Source organism: Phoca vitulina, unplaced genomic scaffold (assembly GCF_004348235.1).
Source record: "Phoca vitulina isolate PV1807 unplaced genomic scaffold, GSC_HSeal_1.0 scaffold22, whole genome shotgun sequence".
In the NCBI taxonomy this organism is placed as follows: domain Eukaryota; kingdom Metazoa; phylum Chordata; class Mammalia; order Carnivora; family Phocidae; genus Phoca; species Phoca vitulina.
Window position 1 is genome coordinate 4,744,917 of NW_022589725.1, and position 24,416 is coordinate 4,769,332.

A 24,416-nucleotide genomic window follows, 5' to 3' on the forward strand; every position below is an offset into this window, starting at 1 on the left:
GTTGGTAAAGGCACATTCAGTGTCATGATGGTTTAATAAGTCATCAGCCCTACTATTTCATTTGTTTTAAGGTTTGAATAGCATTTAGGGAGATAGCTGACTTATCCAAAAGGGGAACAAATAGTCAAAGACTGAGAAACACTATTCTAGAACCTGTGGTCTAACATCTGAAAATAAAAATACAAATACATTTGACTCCTTTAGTACTTTTCTTTCCAGAATGATATCTTTTTTGAAAGTATCCATCCCTGTGTGATAGGATTTGGGTTGATTTTTAAAATTTATTTTTGTGCCTTTTTGAATTTTCTAAACTTTCTAACGTGGCAACAGTCCACTTACATAGTAAGAGAGAAAACTGTGCATGTTGTTCCATCATTTAGACCCCAAACGGAAACATCGCTAACTAGACCAGCCTTGCGTTCAATCTGTTCAAATTATATTAATCAGTTAACTGGGATGTTTAGCTTCTAGTTACATTTTCTGATTAACTGGAGGTTAATTGGGAAGCGTTACTTTATGGGAATCTTTCCACAATGTGCCCGTCCCCTTTCCTAGACTCGAGCTGGATGTTGCTTTGATCATCAAAGCTCCCATGATGTCTGGAATCTATATAATGGGCATATGAGTCACAGGTCTGCTTGAAGACTATGCTCTGTTGTAGACATAAGGTTCCTGGGCCTCCAGTCCTACTGTCAAACCAACATGCTACGTGTTCTTTCTTGCCTGTCGCTCCTGCTCAGGTTTGTTTTGTTTTGTTTTGTTTTGTTTTTTTCATACAAATGAGTGGGTTTGACAAGTTGACCTCTCAGGGGCGTCTGGCTGGCTCAGTCGGTTCAGTGTCTGACTCTTGATTTCAGCTCAGGTCATGATCTCAGGGGTCGAGTCCCACATGGGGCTCTGTGCTCAGTGGGGAGTCTGCTCAACATTCTCTCTCTCCCTTTGCCCCTCCTCCCGCTCATGTAGTATGTTACATAGTGAAACATACTATTTGCTGTGTTAGGAACTACCCCAAATCTTAGCGACACAAAACAACCAATGTATTGTGCTCATTGATTTTGTGGGTCACAAATTTGAACATGGCACAACTGGGTCTGCTTCTGCTCCTTGGTGTCTGAAACTTTGACATGGAAGGCTCTAAGGCCGGGGCTGAAATCATCAGAAAGTGTCTTTCCTTTCATATCTAGTGATTGCTGCAGGCTGTCTGCTGGGATCTCAGTAGGATTGCCAGCTGGAACACCTACACATGGCCTCTTCGGGTGGCCTGGGCTTCCTCACAGCACGGTAGCCTCAGGATGTTGGACTTCTTACGTGGTAGCTCATAGTTTCAAAGGCAAGTCTGTTAGCTAATAAGGTAGAAAGTACATCATCCCTTGTGACCTAGACTTGAACATCATAAAGCATCACTGTTACCTCATTGTATTGGTCATAAGCAAGTAATAACTGCCTATAGTCTAAGGAAGGGGAATTAGACTCCATCTCTTGATGGATAGAGAGGCATTTGCAAGATTCTAAAAGAGAATGCAGAACAGGAGATATTGGAAAATACAATCTTTAGATGATACAATCTTCCACAAGTACCATGGAAAAAGAAAGGGTGGAGAAAGGAAGGGAGATTGTATGTTCCAGGGACATAAGGTAAGTGGGTTCCAATATTAAATAGGGTAGAAAGGTAGTCATTAATTAAAGGATAAGGTTTGAGCAGACACGTGGTGGAAGAAATCTAGAGGAAGAAAGTTCCAGATCACGGGAGTACAAGGAGGCCAAGAGTGACATGAGTAGAGTAATATAAGATGACATTGGAGAAGTAAAGGGGGATCTGACCACGTAGTGCCTTTGGCTTTTACTCTGAATGAAATGGAAAGCCACTGCAGAAATTTGAGAAGACAAATAACCATCTGACATTATTTTGCAATACTCCTTCTAGCTACTGTGTTGAGAAGAGACATAGGAAGGCATGAGTAAAATCAGGGAGACCAGTTAAGAGGCCATGGCAGTAACCCAGGTGAGAGACAAAGGTGACACAATCAAGGTGTGGCAATGGAGGTGGTGAGAAATGGTTGGATTCTGAATATATCTTACAGATAGAACCAACAGGATTTCCTAGTACATTGGCATGGCGTGTGAAAGAAAGAGAGGAATCCAGAGTGATTCCAGGGCTATTATCTGAGCCACTGGAAGGATGGGGTTATCACTAACGGATATGGGGAAGCCATGGGGAGAACAGACTTGGGGCCAATGGAACAACTGGGAATTCAATTTTGAACTGAGTTTGAGATGTCTATTAGACTTGATAGTGGAGAGGGATAGTAGGTAGTTGGATATATGAGTCTGGTATTTGAGAAAGAAGACTGAGTTGGGGAGAAAACTTCGGGACTTACTGTCATATAGATGATATTAAAGCCATAAGACTGCTCAAAGTCATGAAGCAAGTGAGCATCGACAGAGGTGATAACCAAGGACTGAGCCTTGTGGAATTTCAACTCAATGTGTGAGTACTCTCCATAGACCAGATGTTGTACTAGGCCCTAGGAACTGAGAAGAGATAGAGCCCTAGCCTTCTGGGAGAATTTAGAGCATATTCTTAGACACAGGCATATAAGCTGATCACTTCAATATCTTGGCAAAATGTCACAGTCAAGTGCTATGGGAACCCTTGGGAGTGGCATGCATTCATCCTAGCCTGGGGATGGATGGCCACTGGCTTTCTGGAAGACATAAAGCCTAAACCAAAGCTTGAGAAATAGGAATAATCAGATGAAAGCAAAGAAGGGTGTTCTGGGCAGAGGGACTAGACCAGGCTACAGCATGGAGATATACATGGCAGGTTGAGTGAAGAGAACCAGAAGCAGTGTGGCACACAAACTATGTTTGTTGCACAAAGCATGGAGGGAGATGGGGCTGGAATTGTCAAAAGGAGTGGGCTGGGGTAGGGAAGCAAAGGGACATTTGTCAGGCTAAGGAATTTGGATTTTATTCTAGGGGTCATGCGGAACCATGGAAGGGAGCAGCATTTTTTTAAAGTTGAATTAGCATTTTAGATTTAGTTGTCTGGCATAGATCAGAGCAGGGAGACCAGGGGCAGGTAGGCGGGTAGGTGACGAGGACACTAATTGAAGGAAAAGATGGAATTGCTCAAACCAGAAGACTGGGCCCAGAGCCCAGACAAGCCCACACACATTCTCTCAGGTAGAGACATAAAATCAGCTCATGCTCTTTGGCATGTAAACTTGAGTCTCTCAATATATATATTTTAAGTTCAATGACTTGAATTCATGTATGAATCGTTCTGAGTTAATAGTCAAAACACCTGGATTCAAGTCCTGTCTCTTTCATTAAGTATCTGGGTGACCTTGGGCAGGTCATTCTCCTTTCTGGGTCTCCATTTCCATATTTATGCAATGAGGGAAAAGGGATTGGTCCAAGTGATCTAAAAAATGCTTATGTCCCACATATTTTGTGAGCCTAGGTAGGAACTAATTGTCCAGGCCAGCTGGATCTCCCTCCTATTGATAGTCCCACTGGACCCCTTTCTGGGTCTGCCCTCCATAGTTACATCTCAAGTCCTAGCAACCATGATTGACCAGGGACCCTGGGTTCCCAGAAACTCAAGGAGACCTAAGGCAAATTAACTGCACCTCCCATACAAATATGAGGCCTGGAGGTTTTCAGTCTCGGCCACACATTAGAATTACGTAGGGAAATTTTAAAAACACCAATGCCCAAGTTCTTCTTCAGACCAATTAAATCAGAATTCCTGGAGGTGGGATCCAGAGATCTGTATTTTCTAAGCCCTCCTGGTAACTATAATGTACTTTCAAGGTTAAGGGACACTGGTCTAAGGAGACCCATGGAGTCCCCAGTGCATGTCCTGCCTGTGCCCCCAGACCCATCACCTCACCTACTCTACTTGCTGCTGGTCACATCTGATGCCATGGAGCATGTGACATCCCCTCACAGAGGCGATGGAACCCAGCCACATTGAAGCTAAGAGGCTTCTGCACATGATCTTGGACTGAAGAGTCTTCCCTTCTCCCTGTCCTATTTCTCCCAGCCCAGATTCTCCCACCTTCCCCAGTTGCAAAACAAAAACCCTAGCCTGCCAACATGCTAGGAGATGTTGGCTGGAGAGAGGGGTTGTCTGTGAGCCTGGTAAGCCCAGGCATCATCATGGTCAGAAGAGTAGCAGGCTCAAAGAAGATGCGAAACAACAGGAGGAGGTGACTTTGTCATGGAGAGAAGGGAAGCATTTTAATCCCAGTCCAATCCGGGCAGTCTGTCACCATCATGAATGATGAGCCCAGTGGGGCAACCAGAAGGTATCTGGTTATTACAGCCCCATTAAGACTATTTAAGGCAACAAGGAACAGCTGGGAGGAATAGGATGCAGCCTAATGAAGAGCAAACATTTGTTCATTCTCCAGCTCTGGACAGACATGCTGCATGCATGTCTGGCTTCATCAACACTGGCTTCATCTAGTGTTGCCATGTTTCTCCTAGTCATCTGTGGGTGCTAGTGGCAGACAGCCTTCGAATGGGGGGTCTCCACACCCCAGTGCCCCCTTCTCTGCTCAGAGCCTCCTGAGCAGAGGCAGAGTAGACCTTCTGTTTCTCCCACAACTTTTTCGCTCCTCAGTTGATAAGGTTAGTCACAGAGCATCCCACTGGCAGGTGACTCCTAAGAGATTCTGGTCCCTTTCCTTAATTTTTGAGTGAAAGTGATTCTGGGGAGGGGCTGGGGAATTAGCAGCAGGTGCCCCAGTCATGAAAGGGGAAACCATGGCTGTTCTCCAACTCTGGGGACTCACAGTGACCAAAACGGGAAGACTTGGACTCCACCTGCTCATTTCACTCCACTCCCTGTGGGTTAAAATAAGGAGAAAATGAGCCATTTCCAGAGGGTGGCCCAAAGACATCAGTAAACCGTGTGGGTTTGGACTTGAAAGATTTTCTAGCAGGAAAAAGCTCATGTAGGCGAGACTATTAACTCAGTGTTTTCCTTTGAGCTTATTTTTATTTTCTACTTATAATTGTGATCCAACAAACAGTATTTTCTGCATTTGATATGAGAGCCCTCCATAAACAAGTGAGTAATTTCCAGATGGTACCAGAGAAAAATCCCTCGACCAAGAGTCAAGACTTGGTTTTCGATCTGTTCTGACATGCTGGGTGGTCTTAGCCAAGACTCTTCCATCCCTGGGTCCCCATATTACCTCCTGTGAAATACTTGACTGCATAGGGTGGACTCCTGCAGCCTAATAGTATATGCTTCTACTTCATTTGCACAGAAACCCTTACTGAGTGCCTACTGTCTACCTTGCACTATTTGGAGCCCCGGAGATACTTAGAAAGCTCAATAAAGGAATTGAAGACCCTACTTTAAAGGAAGATCATGGTCTTACTACACCTTGTACTTACATAACAAACCCCAGTTTAAAATGCTTTGCAGCACATGGGTAAGGCCAGCCCAGGATGAATGTGGTGGTGTTTATTTTTGCTTTTTGTCAGTTATTACTGCCAAGATCAATCAGAATCTTCACAAAAGATGAGATACTGAGTTGAAGAAAAGTAGAAGAAGGCTGAGTGGAGGAAAAGCATGTGTGGCCGAGGGAACCATGGTGTGCAGGGGCTTGGAAACATGAAAGAATTGAAATGTTGTGAACCACTTCTTAGAAGAGAAACAAAGATTCCTGCCCATGAAAAGAGAAATAAAAATGAAACCAGTTGGGGAGATAAAGAGGAATTTTGCACCTCTTGCCATTTTCCTGGACAAAGTTAACAAGGCGATAGTGATGGCTTTTAATATCCCTCCCTTCACTCTGGCTGACTTTGTTTCAAGAAAGAGCTGTTGGCCCAGCGACAGCCACCCAGAAGCTCATGCACAAAGACGGAGACGGTATATGGAGGGGACCACAAGTCAGTAGCCTAGAATGGGATGCAGGCATCCCCCAGATCATGGGCTCAGAGCTGGGAGGAAAAGAGGTACCCTTGTGTGAGCTTCCCCAGGAGACAGTAGGCTTCATGAGGGCAGAGGCAGAATCTTACTCCTTTCTCTTCTCCCAACCATCTGCAAAATAATATATAAATACTAAATATCAACTTCATTGAATTACAAAGTGCTGGCAAAAATCTTTGTGATTAAGAATAGTTCTATCCAGGTTTAAAAAAAAAAAAAAAGGCAGTATGTCTTTTTTAAAGATTTTATTTATTTACTTGAGAGATAGAGAGTGAGCAAGAAAGCACAAGCCAGGAGGAAAGGCAGAGAGAGAAGCAGACTGCCCCCCCCACCTTTTTTTAAGATTTTATTTGTTGAGAGAGAGAAAAAGGCAGTATTTCTTAAAGAAAGACACCAACGTAGAAAGACTCTCACATCTCTGGGCTGTCTCTGTAGGAGCACTGAGTATCTGCCTTAAAATTTAAGTTGACTCTTCCCCAGGAATCTGCTGTTTCCATTTACCTTACTGCCTAAGACAGTGGTTCTCAAACTGTGACATGTGTCAGAATCGCCTGGAAAGTTAGGAAAGAACATTAAGATGCAGGTTCATTGACACGGGACAGGGCCCAGGCCTCTGCATTTGACTAAGTTGCCTAGGAAATTTGAATGCCTACCAAAATTTGAGAACCATGGTCCTAAAATTTGTTTTTAAAAGAAACCTTGTAGCTTTTAATGGGGGCTTTTTAAACAGTGCTCTGTGACTCTACACACAGACATGCCCTCAACTCTTCCACCTTGATCAGAGCTCCTGTCACAGACAAATCCCCCATTTCGCTGCCGTCTGATTTTCTACTCAGCTTCCCCAGCAGAGCTCATAAATTACCGTCTGTTTAGTGACATGGTCGCAATAATATTTGCTCTCCTGATGCCACTCTGAGTAGATGTCATTAGTCATCCTCTCCTGCCTTCTGGATCCACATTTATAATCCCTAAGGCATGGGCTTTTCAGCACAGAAAGAGGCGTTTGTTGCAAGCTTGGGCTCTGCCGGGGCCATCATGAGCTCCTACAGCTCCTTAGGGTGAAAGATCAAAAGGCGCACCTGTCTCGAGATGCTTGTTTGTAATATATACAGAAATGTATCGTGTCTACCAGATGTGTGATGCTCCCTCAGACATGGCGCTCTTGCATTGTGCACAACCAACACAGCTGTCCACAGTGGCCCTTCCCATCCACCAGCTAGCCATGGACTTCAGGAAATGTGGGTGCTGACTGAACTCATGGACCTCCGTGGAGACCAGAACTTTAGCTTCCAACAGCTCCACGAAACTCTCATTTCTTGAATACTCAGTCTTACCTGTTTCTAGGGTGAATGATTTGTCCTGGTTTGTCCAGGATGGCCCCAGTATTAAAATGAAAATCCTATATCCGAGAGAGCCCTTTGGTCAAGGGAAACCAGGGTGGATGTGGCAAGGAGCCCCCATCTTTGGTCTTACGACAATAAATTGGATGTTTGTGATCAAGGGGAGGCAGAAAGTGAATTCCAGAAGTAAGCCACAGGTGCTCGAGAGCACATCCTTAGGCAAGACTGGGATGGAAGAGCTTCCAAACACCTGTGCACTAGGCACGGGGTGAGGAGCCCACCACAGTTACTCGGGTAGTCACTAATCATCACCAAACTCCATGGGGTGTATTTGTTTTTCATTTTTTTTTAATTTACATGCTATCAGATCCATTTGGGGGGGGCAGAGGTATACAGTTCCATAAGTTTTAACAAATGCATAGAATCACATAAACCCCAAGAAACGTAAGAGTTCCATCGGCAAAAAATTCCCCACGCTGCCCTATAAGGTCAAACCCTTGCCCCACCCCTAACCTGAAGGGTGCATTTTTTTTCTTTTTAGCGTAGTAGGCTATAAACCATTCTTAGTGCTCACTATTTTGAGCGCTGAGCACAGAAATAGCCACTTCCTCTGTGCCTCCACGTCTCAGGTACAGCAGCTGGATCGGGAGCGAGCAGGCCCAGCGTCCGCAGAGCAGCTGTCCCCACCCCCCACCCAGCCTGCAGGCCAGGCTCAGAAACAGGCAGGGCTGGGAAGGGCGTTTTATTGGCTTAATTTCCAGAAAAGTCCATTGAGCCTTGGAGTGACAAAATATCCCCTCTCTAGTCTAGTCTGCCTTTTGCAAAGCCCTGCCTTTTCCCTGACTCATAGGCACCGTTGGTGGGCAAGAGGTATTCTTGACAAGGAGAATGAATGAAAGACCCAGGGGACAGAGTGCCTCCTTGGTGGGGACTCTCTGGAGTCTTGCCTGCCTCGAGAGAATGCCGAGGTGGGCAGGGTCATGGGGAAGTCCTGGCGGGTAGGACTGCTCATGGAGGAAGTAGCCCTCGGCTGTGCCCTGAGGCAGTGGCCAGGAAGTGCCTGGTCAGCCTTCCCTGGGCCTGGTTGTGCTGCACCCCAGGGCATATCATATCCAATTGTCCCCAAGGATACAGTCAATGAAAGGGAGTAAGAGGGGCATCATAACTGGCAGAATCGGCCGAGGATAGGGGGTGAACAGGGAAATGAAATGGACCAGGACGCTCTCAGCCTTGGACTGCAGGTGCGTCGCTCTTCGAAGCTCTGTGTTCTGATGTTTCACTATTTGGGCACAAGTGAAAGAGGCTTAGGTACAAAGAAGAGTGTGCAAAGAAGGATGGCAAGCTTCAGAAAGGACCCTCCTCTCTCAGGAGAGCCAAACCAACAGGTCGAAGGAAGCAGCTAAGCATCAGGAGCAATTCTGGGTTAGAGTAGGGAACTAAAGTAGTAAGTGGGGAAACTGAGGGAGGCTGCCCAGTCCTATGGACTGACTCAGCACAGCAGGGCCTGAAAAGCCTGTGACCCCCACCAGGGTCTCTCTGGGTACATGGAGTGTCTGGCTTACTGAGCTCCGTGGCTGGGAGCGAGGCTGGATGGGTGAATGGGTGGGTCGCAGTCACAGGGAGGGTTAGTCTGGACTAGGCGCCAGATCAGAGTTTTATCCTCAAGTCTGTGAACCCTGGCAGCAAGGATGAAGGGAGGGTTCACGAGGCAAGAGCTCCAAGCCACTTACCATGCTGCTAGTACTGGCTCAGCCTCCTCATCTGAAAGCACGTCCAAAGCATGTTCACTGACGTAGAATAAAACTCATATTCTTCGTGGTGGTTCACCAACTGCCACTGCTCACCACACCCTCCCCATCCACATTATGCGTCGCTTGCTTGCTCTTATTCTCTAGACCCCAGAGAGCACCCCCACTTCAAGCTCCAGAACACACGGAGCTCATTCCACCTCAGCACCTCTGCACTTGCTCTTCTCTCAGCCCTGGAATATTCTTCCCCCAGCTCTTGCCGTGGCTGGCTTCTGCTCATCATTTAGTGTTCAGCCCAAATGCGTCAATGAGAAACACGTAGGAGCACACCTGGAGTGGAGCAAGCCAGGTTTAAATACTGCAGGGCATCTCAGGAAGAGGACGTGAGAAGGGGCTCCGAGGCTGTGGGCTATGTTGGGTGATATGGGGCTTTGTTCTGGAATGGGCATCATTAGGCAGTGGTAAGGTCCCCTTAATGAAGCTAGCTCTAATAAGGGGACACCGGACAGAGGCTAAAGCTGTAAGTGGCAAAGGAACAGTGGTCACTCCTCTTAGCCAGGATAGGGGGAGGTTTGGTCATATTTTTTTTGGCTTGGACAATATTCATACTGTTTCTGTGTTTAGTTAGGACTACGCAGTGGTCATGTTTATGCCTTGCCCCATCCTGGTCTCAGAGGAGCCTCGTCTGATGTTGGCATTCTGTGAGATTGTTTATGTTCAACAGTAAGACACGGGGTCCGGCTGTGGGTGCCAGGCCAACTACCGCTTTCCTTCTCAAATGTCACCTTTTCAAAAGGTCCTGCGCAGTCCACTCTACCTGAAGTAGTCCCTTGTTCCCACGCATTGTCTACGCTGACACCTTATTTATTGCCTTTACAGCACTGGGATATACTGGTTTATAAACAGTAATTATCTTGTCTATTTATTGTTTGCACCTTCCCACAACTGGAACTAAGTTCCTGAGATCTTGTGTGCCACGTCCATTGCTATTATTTCTAGGACCTAACACAGTGCCTAGCACCCAGATAGTCGCCATGGAAGGGAGGGAGAGAGGGAGGGCGGGAAGGAGGGAGGAGGAGCAGAAGGAAGATGGATTCACTCAGCTTGTGTTCTTAGGCAAGTCATTGCCTGTTTCTAGACCTCACTTTGTCAAACTCTATAGTGACGCAGTGGTTTTCTCAGAAGATCCTTCCAGGTCTGACTTTTGAGGATTCTATGAATACCACAGCTCAGACCTCCAGGGATGAGGACATCCCCAAATGCATCCTTTAGGACATCCACAAATGATTGCCTTAGAAAAGCAACACTGTTGAAGAGTAGAAAACATTTCCACACTCAGAGGAGAGTGTAAAAATAGAGCTCGCACTCTCGGGAGAAGAAAATGAGAAGAGGAAAGCGGAGATTGATAATGGATGAATATAATGAGATGGCAATTTTGGTTTGAAAAGAATGTGATTAGCTCCTAATGACCGCCGCCATTCCCTGGTCAATCTACTGTAACTAGCCGCTAATGTAAAAATAATGCCCCTCGGCTGCCTCACTTTGAAGATGGAGATGAGTCTCCCTTTCATACTTTTACCCCTTCGTATTTTTTTTTTTCCTTCAAGAGATTATCCCCTATTACATTGCAGCTCCCTAAAAAGGGAAATGGATATGTGATCAAAGTCTGCCAACTGGGGGGTCATTACTGCTCCCTCCTAGGTGGCTCTGTTAGGCCTTGCCTCCTCTACCTTGGTCAACAGCATCCCAGCCCAGGCTCACACCTCCTCTCCCCAGCCCCACCCAGGGACACAGAGGCTCCCACGGCTGCATCAGGGGCTCATGTGGTTTCCCAAAGAAGGGCCACTTATCACAGCTGCTTTGTTTAGCTTAAGATTTTTCAAAGGATATCAGCATGCTGGGTGCCTCCTGAAGGGTATGGTCTGGATGTTGAGACAGCTCCCAAACTGTGCCATTTAAGGACTCTGGGGGTGGACAGCGATCTTCATCAAATTTCTGCAGTGTTGCAGCACATGGGTGCATGCTAATTCTGTGGGTCCCCCATAGCATAGGGCAGAGGCAAAGTACATAGAGGCAGAGGAACAAAATACTGTCCAAACTGTCCATAAGTGATACAGGAAGCATTGTGAGGTAGTGAGCTCTCTGTCACTGAGGGTATCCAAGTAGCAGATGCTATGGATCAGCTTGTCCACTGCCCAGAAGGCCACTGTGGAAGGGAACACAACCAGATAATTTTCAAGGTCACTTACACCTCTGAGATTAAAGAGACTGCACAGAAGCCACCTTACCCACTAATATTTTCAACCGTCTGTCCAATCCATTCATTTATTCTAAAGGGGATTCAGGTACATATGAAGTATCGGGCCAGTATTGGGCTCTGGAGAGACAGACATGAATAAGATGCTGCCCTTTTCCTGGAGTAGCCCATCATCAAGTTGGGAGGCAAGACTTTCAAATTATTAGATATAAAGGAGTCCATCTAATAATAGAAGTGACCGACTAGCTGGGGATGAAATGGAGTGGTGGGAGGGTTAGCAGGGAAGTTTTCACAAAACAGAAGATGCTTGAAATGGGTTTTAAAGGGTATGTAGGAGTCTTCCAGGCAGACTCAGATGAAAGAGAATTTCAGGCAGAGGGAACGGCATATATAAAGTCAGTCTCAGAAGTTTGAAACACCTGAAATTGTCTGTGGGCCTTATGTTTAGTTCCTTATCTTTGGAATATTAATATAAGGGCAAGAAATGAGGCTGGAGGGGCATGTAGGGTGAAGTCATTAGGGACCTTGTATTAAAGACTAGAATTTATCCTGAAGATAATGGCAAGGGGAGTAACTGGGTCCTATTCACATTTTAGAAAGATCTCTCTGATTACAGTTGAGAATGAATTGGAGGGGACAAAACCAAAGCAAGAGAAACCAGTGAGGAGACTCGTGGGAAAGTGTTTCTCCAGGTAAATTCACTATTTGCAAGAACTGTGGCTGTGCATTAGAATCACCCAGGGACTTTAAACCCTGCTGACGGCCTGCGTCCCATCCCCAGAGAGTCTGACTGAACTTAATAGGGCCGTGGCTTTGGGAGTTTTAAAGCTTCCCTCAGATGATTCTAATGTACAGCCATAACAAAACTCTCAGCGAATTATAACTGAAACCCTAGCCCATGGTAGGTACTCAACAGATTTTTTCCCCCAAAATAGTTATGAAAATATTTGGAGTGTCCTATTCTTGGTTTCATACCACTTTGGGGTGGATATAATGGAATGAACAGTTGGCTTTTATCACAGAGAGTTTCAGGTAGAACATCCACCCCCAGAGTGAGCTTAAACCTTGAGAAGTCCAGTGTTACCTGTGAGACAGTCACAGCCCACCATTGCGGAGAGCCAGGACTATGTGGGCCCAGCAATTGTCTGCAACAGCTGGTGCTAACGGGCCTGGCCAGGAGAATGAGGCCCCAGGCTGGAATCTGAGTTCCAAGAGTTACATGCAAAAAGCAAGAACCATTTGCAATCAAGAGCTGCCCTACACAAGTGGCAAGGGGGGGTGCAGGGTAATGGTCATTTGTAATGAGGAAGGAGGAGGAAGAGGACGAGGAGTGGCACTCAGATTTAGGGCAGAGATTGGGAAGACAATCTAGTACCCCCCTTCTGAACCCCTGGGGAAAGCGAGGTTGGAGAACACAGCTGAGCCAGGCAGCTCAGGCGAGGGCCTCCCACCCCATCTCCATTCCATCTAGAATGGCGAGGTAGCAGAATGAGGACTAGTTTTACCTACCCAACCACTGCAGAGTTGAGGATCATGGTCACGCTTCTAGAAAAAAGGTCGGCAGAGTGCATCCACGGGCTAAATCCAACCCAACACCTGTTTTCGTAAATAAAGTTTCATCAGAACATAGCCATGCCCATTTGTTTGCCTTTTGTCTGTCACTGCATTCACTCTGCAACCAGAGTTTGAGTGGCCGCAGCACGGAGTACTTGGCCTACAAAGCCCATGCTGCCCAGTCTCTGACCCATTACAGAAAGCGTGCCTACCTCTTCTCTAGAAGACCCACCCAGGTTGGCTTAACACATGGGAGACTGGAAGCAAGAAAGGGGGTACTGTGCATGAGCTGGGCTTTCACAGGCAGTGGTGCTGCCTGCCTATGGAACACAGCCCACTGATGGAATTTCTGACTGTTTGGCTTATGGACTGCTTATTGGGGCTGAACCTAGTAAGGGATGGATGGGAAAAGGCAAGGCCAGTGTAATAAGATGAGTGGATGCTCCTTTCCCCTGAGCTGCAGACAGGGAGCTGTGTAGACTGAAGGTATTGCAGGTCCAGCCTCAGAAGCAGTGCAGGGCCCACGAGCAGGGCATTCAGCCCACACCACAGGGTGCAGGGTGGAAACAGTAATCAAAACGTGGCCAGGTCTTCATGCTTCTGGAGCTTTCCTACAGCTGTTCCTGCTCCCCTGAATGCCCATCTTCGTTCTCTGTGAGAGAAGCAACTTCACCTGCCCCTGTGTTTCCATAGCTCTTGGCTCATAACTCTGTTAATCGTTCCACATGGTTGTGGACTTGTCTGTCTCCTCTTGGGTTGATGACTCCCACCCCTTCCCCCAGCTCTGACTGTGAGCTTCTATGTCCAACTTCATACTCAGCATGGATGTCGACTAGTCATCTCAAACATGGCCCCTGCTACACTGTTCTCACTGTGTGGGACATGGCAAGAAGCACACAGCACTCAGCAAGGGCCAGGCACTGTTCTAAGCACTCGATGTGCCCAGAACACAACACGCAATTCCTGCCTCCCCAGTCTCTTTCTCCCCTTGTATTTCTTCTCCATCTCTGCAAATGCCACGGCTCTCCACTCACTTCTTCAAGCCAACAGTCTAGGAGCCAGCCTTCATCCCTCTTTCCTTCATAGTCCACACCTACAGCAGATGTGTTGGCCTGCCCCTGTCCCCTCGACACTCATGTTCCCATGCACACTCACCCAATGCCAGCCACCTAGAAACACCTGTGGCTTGTTGCCCAAGGACTTTCTTAGAGAATATGCACAGCTTACCTGCAGAGCATGGCAGAAGTGCCAAGGGATTTCCTAAGCATTGTCCTCAACCAACGGTCAATGGGAATTTGTGGGTAAATACCCCAACACGGGGTGGGCCGGTGAGATTAAACCCCAGGTGTACACAGTGCTGACTTGTTCACTGAGATACTTGGACTGACTTCCTTCCCGTGTTTGTATCATTTCCCCCACTCTCCCACCCATGCTCCTTAGGATTGCCTCCAAAGAAGATCTCGTATTCAAATCCTTGTTTCCAAGTCTGCTTCTGAGGGAACCAAAATCTACAGTATTCAACTGAACATCCTGAAAATAATCACTTCTCGCTACATCTACTGCCACCATCCTGGTAAAGGGGCCAAGGTGCCCTCATCTCTTACCTGGACTATTGCAACAGCTTCCTAACTGATCTCCCTGCTTCCTCCCCAGGCCTCCTAAGAGCCTGCATCCCATACATGAGCCAGAATGTAAAACCTAAATCAGATCAGCTAACTGCACGGCTCAAAACCCTCCAAAGGCTTTCCATCTCACTTAGAATGATATCCAACTCGTTACCAGTGACCACAATACCTTACAGAGCCTGAACTGTCCCAGCCCATCCAGATGCTCCCACCACTGCTCTCCCTGCCTCACCCTTGAATACGGTCATTTGGTTACCTCTTTTGCACCTGCTTTTCCCTCTGCCTGGAAAGCACGTCCTGCTTTTGGCACAACTGGCTTTTTCACATGATTAAGGAGTTAGGTTAACTGTTCCCTTCTCAGAGAAGCCCTCCCAGACTGTACAATCTGAAGAAATTCTCGTCCTCCATCACTATCCCTTCTCCCTGATTAATTTTCTTCATAGCACTTTCCACAATCTGAAATTATATATGTTTGCTCTTTTACTTGCGGCGTCGCCCAGTTGACTGGAAGCTCAAAGGGGACTTTGCCTATTTCTCTGTATCCTGAGTACCTACAACAGCGTCAAATACGTATTAGGGACTCAATAAATACCCGTCGAATGAATGAATGAGTTAATGAGCAAATAGGTCCCGTACTGGGCCAGATTTGGACTCTGGACACACAGAAGGCATCAATGACATATGAGTCAATGAATGAGTGGATAAGTCCACGAAGGGGCCAAGTCTACGTTCTCCCCAGGCCACATCCAAGAACACGGAGCCCTTTATACTGAGTGACCCATCCCAGTGGATCTGATCCTCCCCACCACCCCCCGGCTCATCTACACTTGGAGAAAGCCCCTATCTCAGGCCGTTCTAACCACTCTATTCTTCCTCTTTTAGGCCTTACCAGAGGGGCAGACAGCTTCGTGGGACACAGCCAAAGAGGATGAAAACCGCAATAAGAACCGATACGGAAACATCATCTCCTGTAAGAGCCCTGAGGTTTTGGGGAGCAGCCAGCTCAGGGCCCAGAGGAGCCCAAGGCAACTCTGGTCACACAAGGGGCAGGGTTTAAGGCATCATGACTTCTGCCGGCCCCCACTGCTAGGGGGGTGGCTGTTGTAAGGTGAGTGTCTGCCACGCAGGCCCTGCGTTGGCCAAGACACTTGGTGGCCCCGAGCCTGCAGGAGGAAAACATGTTTTGTACAGAGATTGGGGAGGCATGCAAGGTCATTGCCTTTTGCTCGACAACGAGCTTTAACATTCCTGTAATCACCGCTCATACGTGGTTTGATGAAGGCAGTGAAGCGGAGCGGTTTGAGCCCTGTGGAGTCAGACTGCCTGGGCTTCCATCCCAGCTATGGGGCCCTGGGCAAGTTACCTGACCTCTCTAAGCTTCAGTTTCTTCCCTCGGAAATGACACAAACAACAAAGACAGGGTTATTTTAAAAAGGTACATGAACCTTTGCCCAGTGCTTGGCACCATTACTCTTAGCCATAGAGTTAGTTTCTCGTGGTCACTGAAGATCGGTACAGATATATAATTCCACCTTTTATTTTTTTAAAGATTTTATTTATTTATTTGACAGAGAGAGACACAGCGAGAGAGGGAACACAAGCAGGGGGAGTGGGAGAGGGAGAAGCAGGCTTCCCGCTGAGCAGGGAGCCCAATGCGGGGCTCTATCCCAGGACCCTGGGATCATGACCCGAGCCGAAGGCAGACGCTTAATGACTGAGCCACTCAGGCACCCCAATTCCACCTTCTTTTAACCAGAAATCACTGAATACCCATCTGGGGACATGGGATAAGCTGGGTTGGTGGGATGGGCATGATCAGATGTCCAGTTTTGAAAGATCACTAGGGTAGCTGATCGGGAGGGTGGATTAGAGTGTGAGAGACCGGAGGCAGAGGGACCAGTCAGGAGGCTACTGCAGTGGTCCCAGCGAGGGACAATGAGGCCTGAACGAGGACAGTGCCAACATTTGTGTGTGACTGTGCATAATATTCAGTGCTAGATGATGAGGCAGGGAGAGAGGCGTAGGTCACACGGTATCATCACTGCCAAATATTGGTATGTACAGCCTTCAAAGCAGCATAAATACAGAGAGGACAAAGTTACCTCATACAAAATGTTGAGCGCATGGTCTGATTAGAACGGAGTTGACAACAGCCTTTGTCTGCCATGGTGTACTCAACCTGGACCTTTTGACATCTCACCAATTGTGTGCATTGCATTTCTGGTCTCAGCTCTCAGGATTACCCCGTCTAGCCAAAAACAGAGGGAAAAAAAAGACCTTGAATAACAAATTATTTCTAGCACAGTTCAGTGTTTTGTTTTGTTTAACTGTCTAGACATTGCCTAAGAAAAAAACTTGGAGGAAGAAAACATAAGATACAGGCAGCTTGCAAAGGAAGAAAGAGGCAGAAGTTTTAGCTTAGCTGTTTCCTGTGCTGATTTAGGAATGGGCTATGAATGGTAGAACTAATCAGAAAACATTTATAATTTGTCTCTTGGAAGACAGTAATGCAGGCAGCAAGATTTATTGCAAGTGAAGCGTTGGAAAGAGATGCTCGAACAATCAGGAAGTGTGTTATTAAGACCCATAACTCGTGGGCCTCCGTTGAGCCAGGCCCTGTGCTGGACCCTCAGTCTCTGCTCCCACGGAGCTCCTGCGCTGGGCACAGGTAGCTGCTCACTCTGACCATCCTCTGCTCGAGCACTGTGCATACCATTCCCGAAAATATCTGGCCACTTGTCCGCTCCCCCTTTCAGATTGTGGGTTTAGAGAGGGGCCACTAAATTATAGGCTGTGAGACCTTAGGTGATCACACCAAACCTTAGTCGTCTCTCTGTAAATTGGGTACAATGATGTCTTCCTCCCGGGGCGTTGCGCAGATAAGAAAAGATAAATGACTAGAGCACAGTGAAGAGCCTTTGCCTCCCTGAGAGACAAGGATATCCAGCCTGGGCCAGGTATCCACGCAAAAGCCTGTGGGGGCTAAGGATGAAAAGCCACACCAAGCTGTCTGTCTTCAGACTTCCCTGCTCATCCTTGGCACCCAGGACCTTTGCCCGAGCCATTGTCAGCTCTCACCTGGACTCCGCCCAGGCTTCTTCCTACTGCTGCACATCTAATCTGACCCCCAAATTCCACCTATCTGATCTCTGACAGAAGCCAGAGGGACATCCTCAAAATGGGAATTGGATCGTGTCATTTTCCTATTGAAAGCCCTTCAAATGGCTTTCCTGCATTTCTAAGCACTCCTTATCCAAAGACCCTCAGCCACCTCTCCACTCCCATTTCATATCGTGTCCTCTCCATCCCAGTTTCCTCAATTAAGCCACACTGATCTTCATTCAGTCCCTTGAGCTTTCTGTGCTCATTCATGCCACAGGGCCTTTGCACACTCTGTGTACTCTATCAAAGTGCCCTTCCCGCCTCACTTTGCTCTGCTAAGTTCTACTTATTCTTCAGATCCTTCTTCGTCATCACTTCTTCAGGGAATTCCTCAGGCCCTTCGAATTTGGTCAAAACCTCATTATTCACTCCTTGGGCACAATGCATGTCTTCTCCTTAACCCTCGTCATCATTGTGATTTGAGAGGCATTTGGATGACTATCTGTTGACTGCCTGTTTTCCTCACTGGAATAGATGCTCTGTGACAGCAGGAAGATGACTGTACTTCTGTGTCCCCAAACCTGGCATATGGTTGGGGCTCAGTAAATAGGAACTTAATGTTGGAAAGCAGACTCTCTGCAAGACCCCGAAGGGCTTCAGCCATGGACCTCTCCCTTCTGGCTTCTCAAATAAAGGAGAGAATATTCAGGAAGCATGGAGGGAGGTAAGCTGGAGCAGGATGACAGGGGGCACAAAGATTTGCCAGTAGGAAGAAGCTACTGAGCCTGAGTGGGGGCAGAGAGACAGGACACAGGAAAGGGCCGGAAGAGAACCATCCTGTCCCGTGTGAGAGCTGTGTCTTGGAAGGCAGGATTCCAAGTAGCAAGGAAAACAATGAAGGGGATTGAACTCCATCACTGGGGTGCAGAAGACGCTGTCAGCATGCATCCCACCCACACCCCACGGCCTCACCACCTGGTGTTTGGAACCAGCAGGCAGTCTGGCATCCTGCGCCGGGACTAGGGTGAGCGAGCGAGGCACCCAGAGTGCAACATTCAAGGAGACGCCGTGCTCGGCTGCATGACCCTGAGAGCGAGTGCCTCACTGAGGTGTATGCCCTGGACACCTCACTTGCTTCCCCCTCGTGCTGCCCTGTCACCTGAGGACCTGCTCCCAAGCTGGGGCAAGACACTCTGTGCAAAAGGCAGTCTTTCCCTAGCCGATGAAATAGCCCAGCTCCTTCCCATCCCACTGAGGGTGTGTTCTTCACCTTTTCCAGAGTTCTGTCAGGGCCTGGGCTGCTGTTTCCCACTGCAGGAACGGGCTTGAAAACTCCCCCTTGGGGGCTACATTCTCTCGGCCGCCTCCCTGCCCCCCTTCCTGCTGGTGCCCCCTTCCTGCATAAACTACGTGCACCAGGGTCCTCCTCTCGCATCTCCTTCTGGGGAAACCCAAAGGAGGCAGAGGGAATTCAAACACCTAACGTTACCACCCTGACGGGCTCGAACAAACCTGAATCTCCTTTCTCACAGAAGGGTCGGTAATTCTACAGGACACTGCGGCCTGGGTGGGTCTGCACTCCCTAAAAAGGAGACGGGATCAGGCAACCCGTGCATTCAGAAACCCTGGAAGACATACCGAGGAACCAAGCAAAGAAAGACTCCTAGAATTGAAATGAGAAAGGGAAAAGGGAGACAGCCCTGAGGAATGGAAAGTGTTCCTGTCCTTGTATGTGTCCCTCCCAAAGGCAAAGTCTGTCGCGGCTTGATAAATAGAAATATTCTTGGCACAAGAAGAAAACTGGGTGTGATTAGCATCTTAAGGAACCCGGAGCTCTGGGAGGCTGGAGTGGAGGACAAAGGCCCAGGCCAGGAAGACAGAGAAGATTAAAGGGGAAGAGGAGGAGGGAAGGCACTGCTTGCAAATGAAACAATGAAAGAGAAACCTTGGTTAAATTAGCCCTTTCTCCCAAATGAGGCTGTCTAGAATTTGGTAGCAGAGACAGTGGCGTTTCCAGGGGTGGGATGACAAGGAAATGAAAGGGAAGGAAGTGAATGGAGATCCAGAACAAAGAGTTCTTTGCATTCAAGCAGCTCTGGGGCAGAGACTGTGGACAAGGGGAAATTTCAAGAATACCCCAGCGTTCCCATGTGGATGTTCTTTTGGAGGGGGCTTCCTGGGCCGGTGGGAAGAAGTTACAGCGAGCAGAGGAAGCGATTGCAGAGGTTGCAGGTTTCATCAGCTCTGTCAGGGTCCCAGCAGGAAACATGAGACGCTCAAGGAGGGGGATGTGAAGAGCTGAGGAAGTAAGCATACGCTGGTCACATTCTCTTTTGGTCCAGTTCCTGCAGGGGCTTTCCATTGGCCAAACCCAACCCGAAGCCAGAGGACAAGGGAATCTGCAGACCTAGTCCACTGGGCCCGGGTGTACTAGAATACTGGACATGGGCTCAGGCAGAGCCGGGTTCTAGTCTCAGTTCCGCCCTTGACTGGGTGCATGACCTTCGGCAAGGTCACTTCATCTCTCTGACCCTCAGTTTCTCCTCTCTCAGTGTACAGAGGGCAAATTAAGAGGAATAACTACTGAATCCAAATCCGGTGTAGAGACTTTTAAACCCAGCTGAGACTTAGTCCAGCCTCTCTGAGTTCACTGGTGAGGAGTAATGGTCCAGAGATGTAGAGTCCCCGGCCCAGGTCACATAGCAAGTCTGTAGGACGGCCACACCCAGCCCTCCTGGCTTGTAGCGGCTGGGGTACCAAGTGACCCTGGCAAGGAATCCTTCTGCATCAAGACATGTCATGCTAAGGGCTCCAACCTCAGAACAAATGGCCGACTGGGATGAGCTCTTCAGACTCACTTCTGGGGGAGGAACTCAGGTTCAAACCAAACCCAGAGGCTTTTCTCACAGTGGTTTCTCTGCTGATTCCTGGGAAGACAGACCTGGGATGACAAAGTAGACACCTTGTGCAGTGCTTCTGACTCTCAGTCTGCCTTCTCCTTTGGGGTCTCTGAGGCGGGGGTGGGACCCTACAGATGGGTCTTGGTACCGAAGCCGTCAGTGCCCTGGTTCTTCGGAAGACTTGTTCTGGCCACTGGAGCCCTCTCTGCCTGCCTACAGGGCAAGCCAGAAGTGCCGAGAGATGAACCATCCCCAGGAGCAGCCTTCAGCCATTGACTGAGAGAGTGGGTGTGTGAGCACCCTGGCCTCTCTCCCCTGAGGCAGAAAAACCCACTGGAGCTTTCAGCAGGATGAAGCCACAGTGGTCTGCCGTGGTAGCTTGCTTGACGACACACCCCTTACCAGATTCCTTCCTTTCTCCATCTCCTTCTCATTCCCCTTCCCACTTCCAGGGATCACCTCCCATACCAACTACTTGCGCTCAAGTCCTTGTCTCAGATTCTGCTTCCAAAGGAACCTGAATGAGAAACCTTCCTTCTCTCCAGAAAGTTCCCTTAGTGGAGTGTGGGCAGGACAGCCTGCTTAGGATGAAGCAGTAAATGCATCAGGTGGTCCTCTGTGCCTCTGACTTCTCCCAGCACTCTGCCCCTCTATGCCTAACCCCTCTACACCCCCTCAAAGGCTCCAAGTAGGTCCCTGCAGAGGGGAGCCACCCAACCTCAGCTGGCACAGAATAGGCACAGCAAGGAGGTACAGAGCCTGCTGGGCTGTTTCCCTCTCCTACCCTAGCCACCCTCTCTCTTGATAGTGGTAATTCAATCAAGATTGAAGGTGCAGACCTTTAGCTTCAATGAGGTACCAGGCAGACTCAGTGGAATTGTCTGCCTCCTCCCTATCCACTCGTGCAAGATGATGGCATTAACATTTCCAATCCTTCTAGGAAATGATATTTCAGCTCCATAGTTCATTGTAATGAGCCAAATCTCTTTTCTCTGAAAAATTGTACCTTTTCTTTAACCTCCTGAGTGCCCAGAAGACAGGAAGAAAGCACATCATATATCTAAGTGATAGTCTCTCCCCAGCCCCAACTCTCTCAAGTGATTCTCTTCTTAAGTGGATTCCACTTGAGAAGACCCATTTGTTGGGCTACCTTTGCTGGGGGAGGAGGGGAGCAGAGGTTGTGGTTTGTTTGGAGAGAAAGAATGGCACACAAGAGGAAATAACACTCTCCTGCAGAGTGGGGATGTGGGTACAATGGGATGGGCAGTGTTGGAGTCAGAACTGGCATGGAAGGGGTGTGGGGGCAGCAGGTCTTAGGGTTTCAGGAGGAGTAGGGATCCCACCACTCTGTGAGAAAGTTCTCAATCTTACATCTTCTCCTGAGTTGTTAAACTTCTCGGAGCCTTGAGTTTCTCATCCATAAAATGGGGTGATCACACACACACACACACACACACACACACACACACACACCTTCTCCTGAGTTGTTAAACCTCTCGGAGCCTTGAGTTTCTCATCCATAAAATGGGGTGATCACACACACACACGCACACGCACACACACACACCTTCTCCTGAGTTGTTAAACCTCTCGGAGCCTTGAGTTTCTCATCCATAAAATGGGGTGATCACACACACACACACACACACACACACACACACACACACCCTACCTCACAGGGTTACCATGACAATCAAATGGCATAGCGTCCATCGTATGCACTCCACACAGATAAATTCCTCTGCCTCACCACCTAACACAAGGTGGGTATCTAGTCTCAGGGCCCAATTCCAGAGGGATCTTTTGGTCTTTCCCAAGACAAATTGAAGTGAATAATGAGGGCACTTTGATGCTACATAATTGAACATTGATCTGCACACTCAAACCGGAGTGTGCATTAGCATCTCCTAGAGGGCTTGTTAAAATACATATTTCTGGGCCCCACACCGGAGTTTCTGATTCAGCTGGTCTGGGCTGAGACTTAAGAATTTGCATTTCTGACAAGCTCCCAGGCTTTGCTGATGCTATTAGTCAAGGGACTACATTTTGAGAACCACTGATCTAGAATAATAATTAAACTGAATTTACATACTTGAGTTCGATTTCTGACAACACACCAGGTGCCTTCCTATCTCACCTCTTTTAATCCTTGCAGTCCATCTGCAAAGGTAGATAGGATTTAGATGCTATAGTTGGATAAAGTGAGACTCAGGTAAGGTAAGGAACTTGCCCCAGGTGATGTGATTAGTGTATGACAGACGTCCCACTTGCCTCCAGAGTCTACCGATCCCCTAGTCTCTCCTGCAGAGGCAGAACTGGCTGCCAATCTGGGGACAGGACAGAATGGGTCTGCAGGGGGGTAATGGATCAGCTATGGGGAAAGGGGGTATTTGAGCACAGGATCCAGGCACACCCTTCCAGTTCTGTGTAGAGGAAAGAGCCTTGGGTCCCAGGCCAGGTTACCTAAAATCAACTGTATGGCTATTAAGCAAGGGGTCCTGGCCCTTTCTCAGCCTCTCAAACACAAATACGAATTCATTTATTAAATAATTATTGAGTACCTGCCATGTGCCACACACTGTAGAGGAGTTCAGTAAATAGGATGCCCTTCCTTAAATAGGATGTGAAGGGGAGCCACAGGTTAATCGGGTAGTCACAGAAATAGAGCTGCTCTAAGAGTTCTGAAGAAAAGTACAGGGAGCTCTCAGAGTCTGAGGTGGAGAGATCACAGGAGACTTCCTGAGTAAGGAACATGGAGCAGAGACCTGAAGAATAAGATGTTGCCAGACTTGTGGAGGTGGGTTGGGGGTATTCCTGTACATGTGCAAAGGCCCTGTGGTCAGAGCAGACATTGTGCATTTGAGCAACTGAAAGAAGAGCATAGTTATCAGCATAGTATTTGGGGAGGGGAGCATGAAGCTAGACTGGGAAGTGGGTCCCAAACCATCAGATCATGCAAAGCATTGTGGGCTTTGTTCCCTGTTAGTGGTGTCCTGAGCTGATTCATACCAGCTTGCAAGAACAGATTGTTAAATTTTCAGGAATTTTGTGAGCTAGTTGATGCCATGTTGGTAGCTTGAAATTAGTCATGGTGGGAGTATTTATACCACAGAAATCAGCAGACTGTACTGATCAGGGCCTTTTTTCCCTCCAGAGAGCTGTTTGTTAAACATTTAGCAACATACCACTGGTCTTTGTCCTAAAATGACAAGGAACAGATTGATTCCAGAGGGGCGGTGTTTCTGTTCCCCTAGAGTTGTATTCGGCGGAGCTCTTTGGATCTCCGTATCTTTGCAGCTATGTCTCCCCTCCCCTGGCTGCCACCGTTTTCTCCTCCCCACAAGCCTATTCTTGCCCGTCTCCCACCTCTTCTGAGAGCCAGGTGGGGCCAGCCTCCTCTCACCTCACCATGGACGAGTTTGCTTCTCCTCTATTTGACTCTTCCCAGCATCTTGTCTGGAATATCAAACGAGGAGTACCAAATTAGCTGTTTTTCAGGCTTGCGAAATGTAGATAGAGCATAATGAACGTTCTGGGCTGCTTGTAAATTACCTTGTATAAATTCCTTCACATCACCCGCTGCCCCATCTTTCTCCATGTGCCTGTGGATAAACACAATTTTTTATCCTTCTAATTATGTAAAGTTAGAAGAAGAAGGGGACACAGAATAATATTAGCATCTCCCAGAAGGAATAAATACACCATGAGGACACTGCTATTCCTTGCAATGCCTTTCTGGTAGGCCCAACGGCTGAATTCTTCCCTTTCGAGAATACTCACCATAGCTCCTTGCCTCTGCAGAAGGTGGATTTACATCTGGTACAGAAGGGCAAGTGGGGAACACCGCATTCCTAAGCATCTCAGCCCTGAGCCTCATGTCCAGCCCAGAACCACCATTTATTAAGCACCTGCTGCATACCAGGCACTGTCCTAGTAC

The 24,416-nt window shown here is 47.9% G+C and overlaps 1 protein-coding gene and 1 non-coding gene across 2 annotated transcripts in view; one reads left to right on the forward strand and one right to left on the reverse strand.

Moving 5' to 3' along the window:
* The window catches only part of PTPRT (protein tyrosine phosphatase receptor type T), a 1,068,951-nt gene that overhangs the window by 974,524 nt on the left and 70,011 nt on the right, over window positions 1-24,416 (forward strand). Inside the window, exon 19 of the mRNA XM_032419927.1 lies at window positions 15,360-15,447. Within this exon, the coding sequence (XP_032275818.1) occupies window positions 15,360-15,447 (88 nt within the window). The remainder of the gene's footprint in view (window positions 1-15,359; window positions 15,448-24,416) is intronic.
* Window positions 7,835-7,927, reverse strand: LOC116642125. Its single transcript, XR_004301308.1, has one exon. It is a non-coding gene; the product is annotated as a small nucleolar RNA SNORA17 (small nucleolar RNA).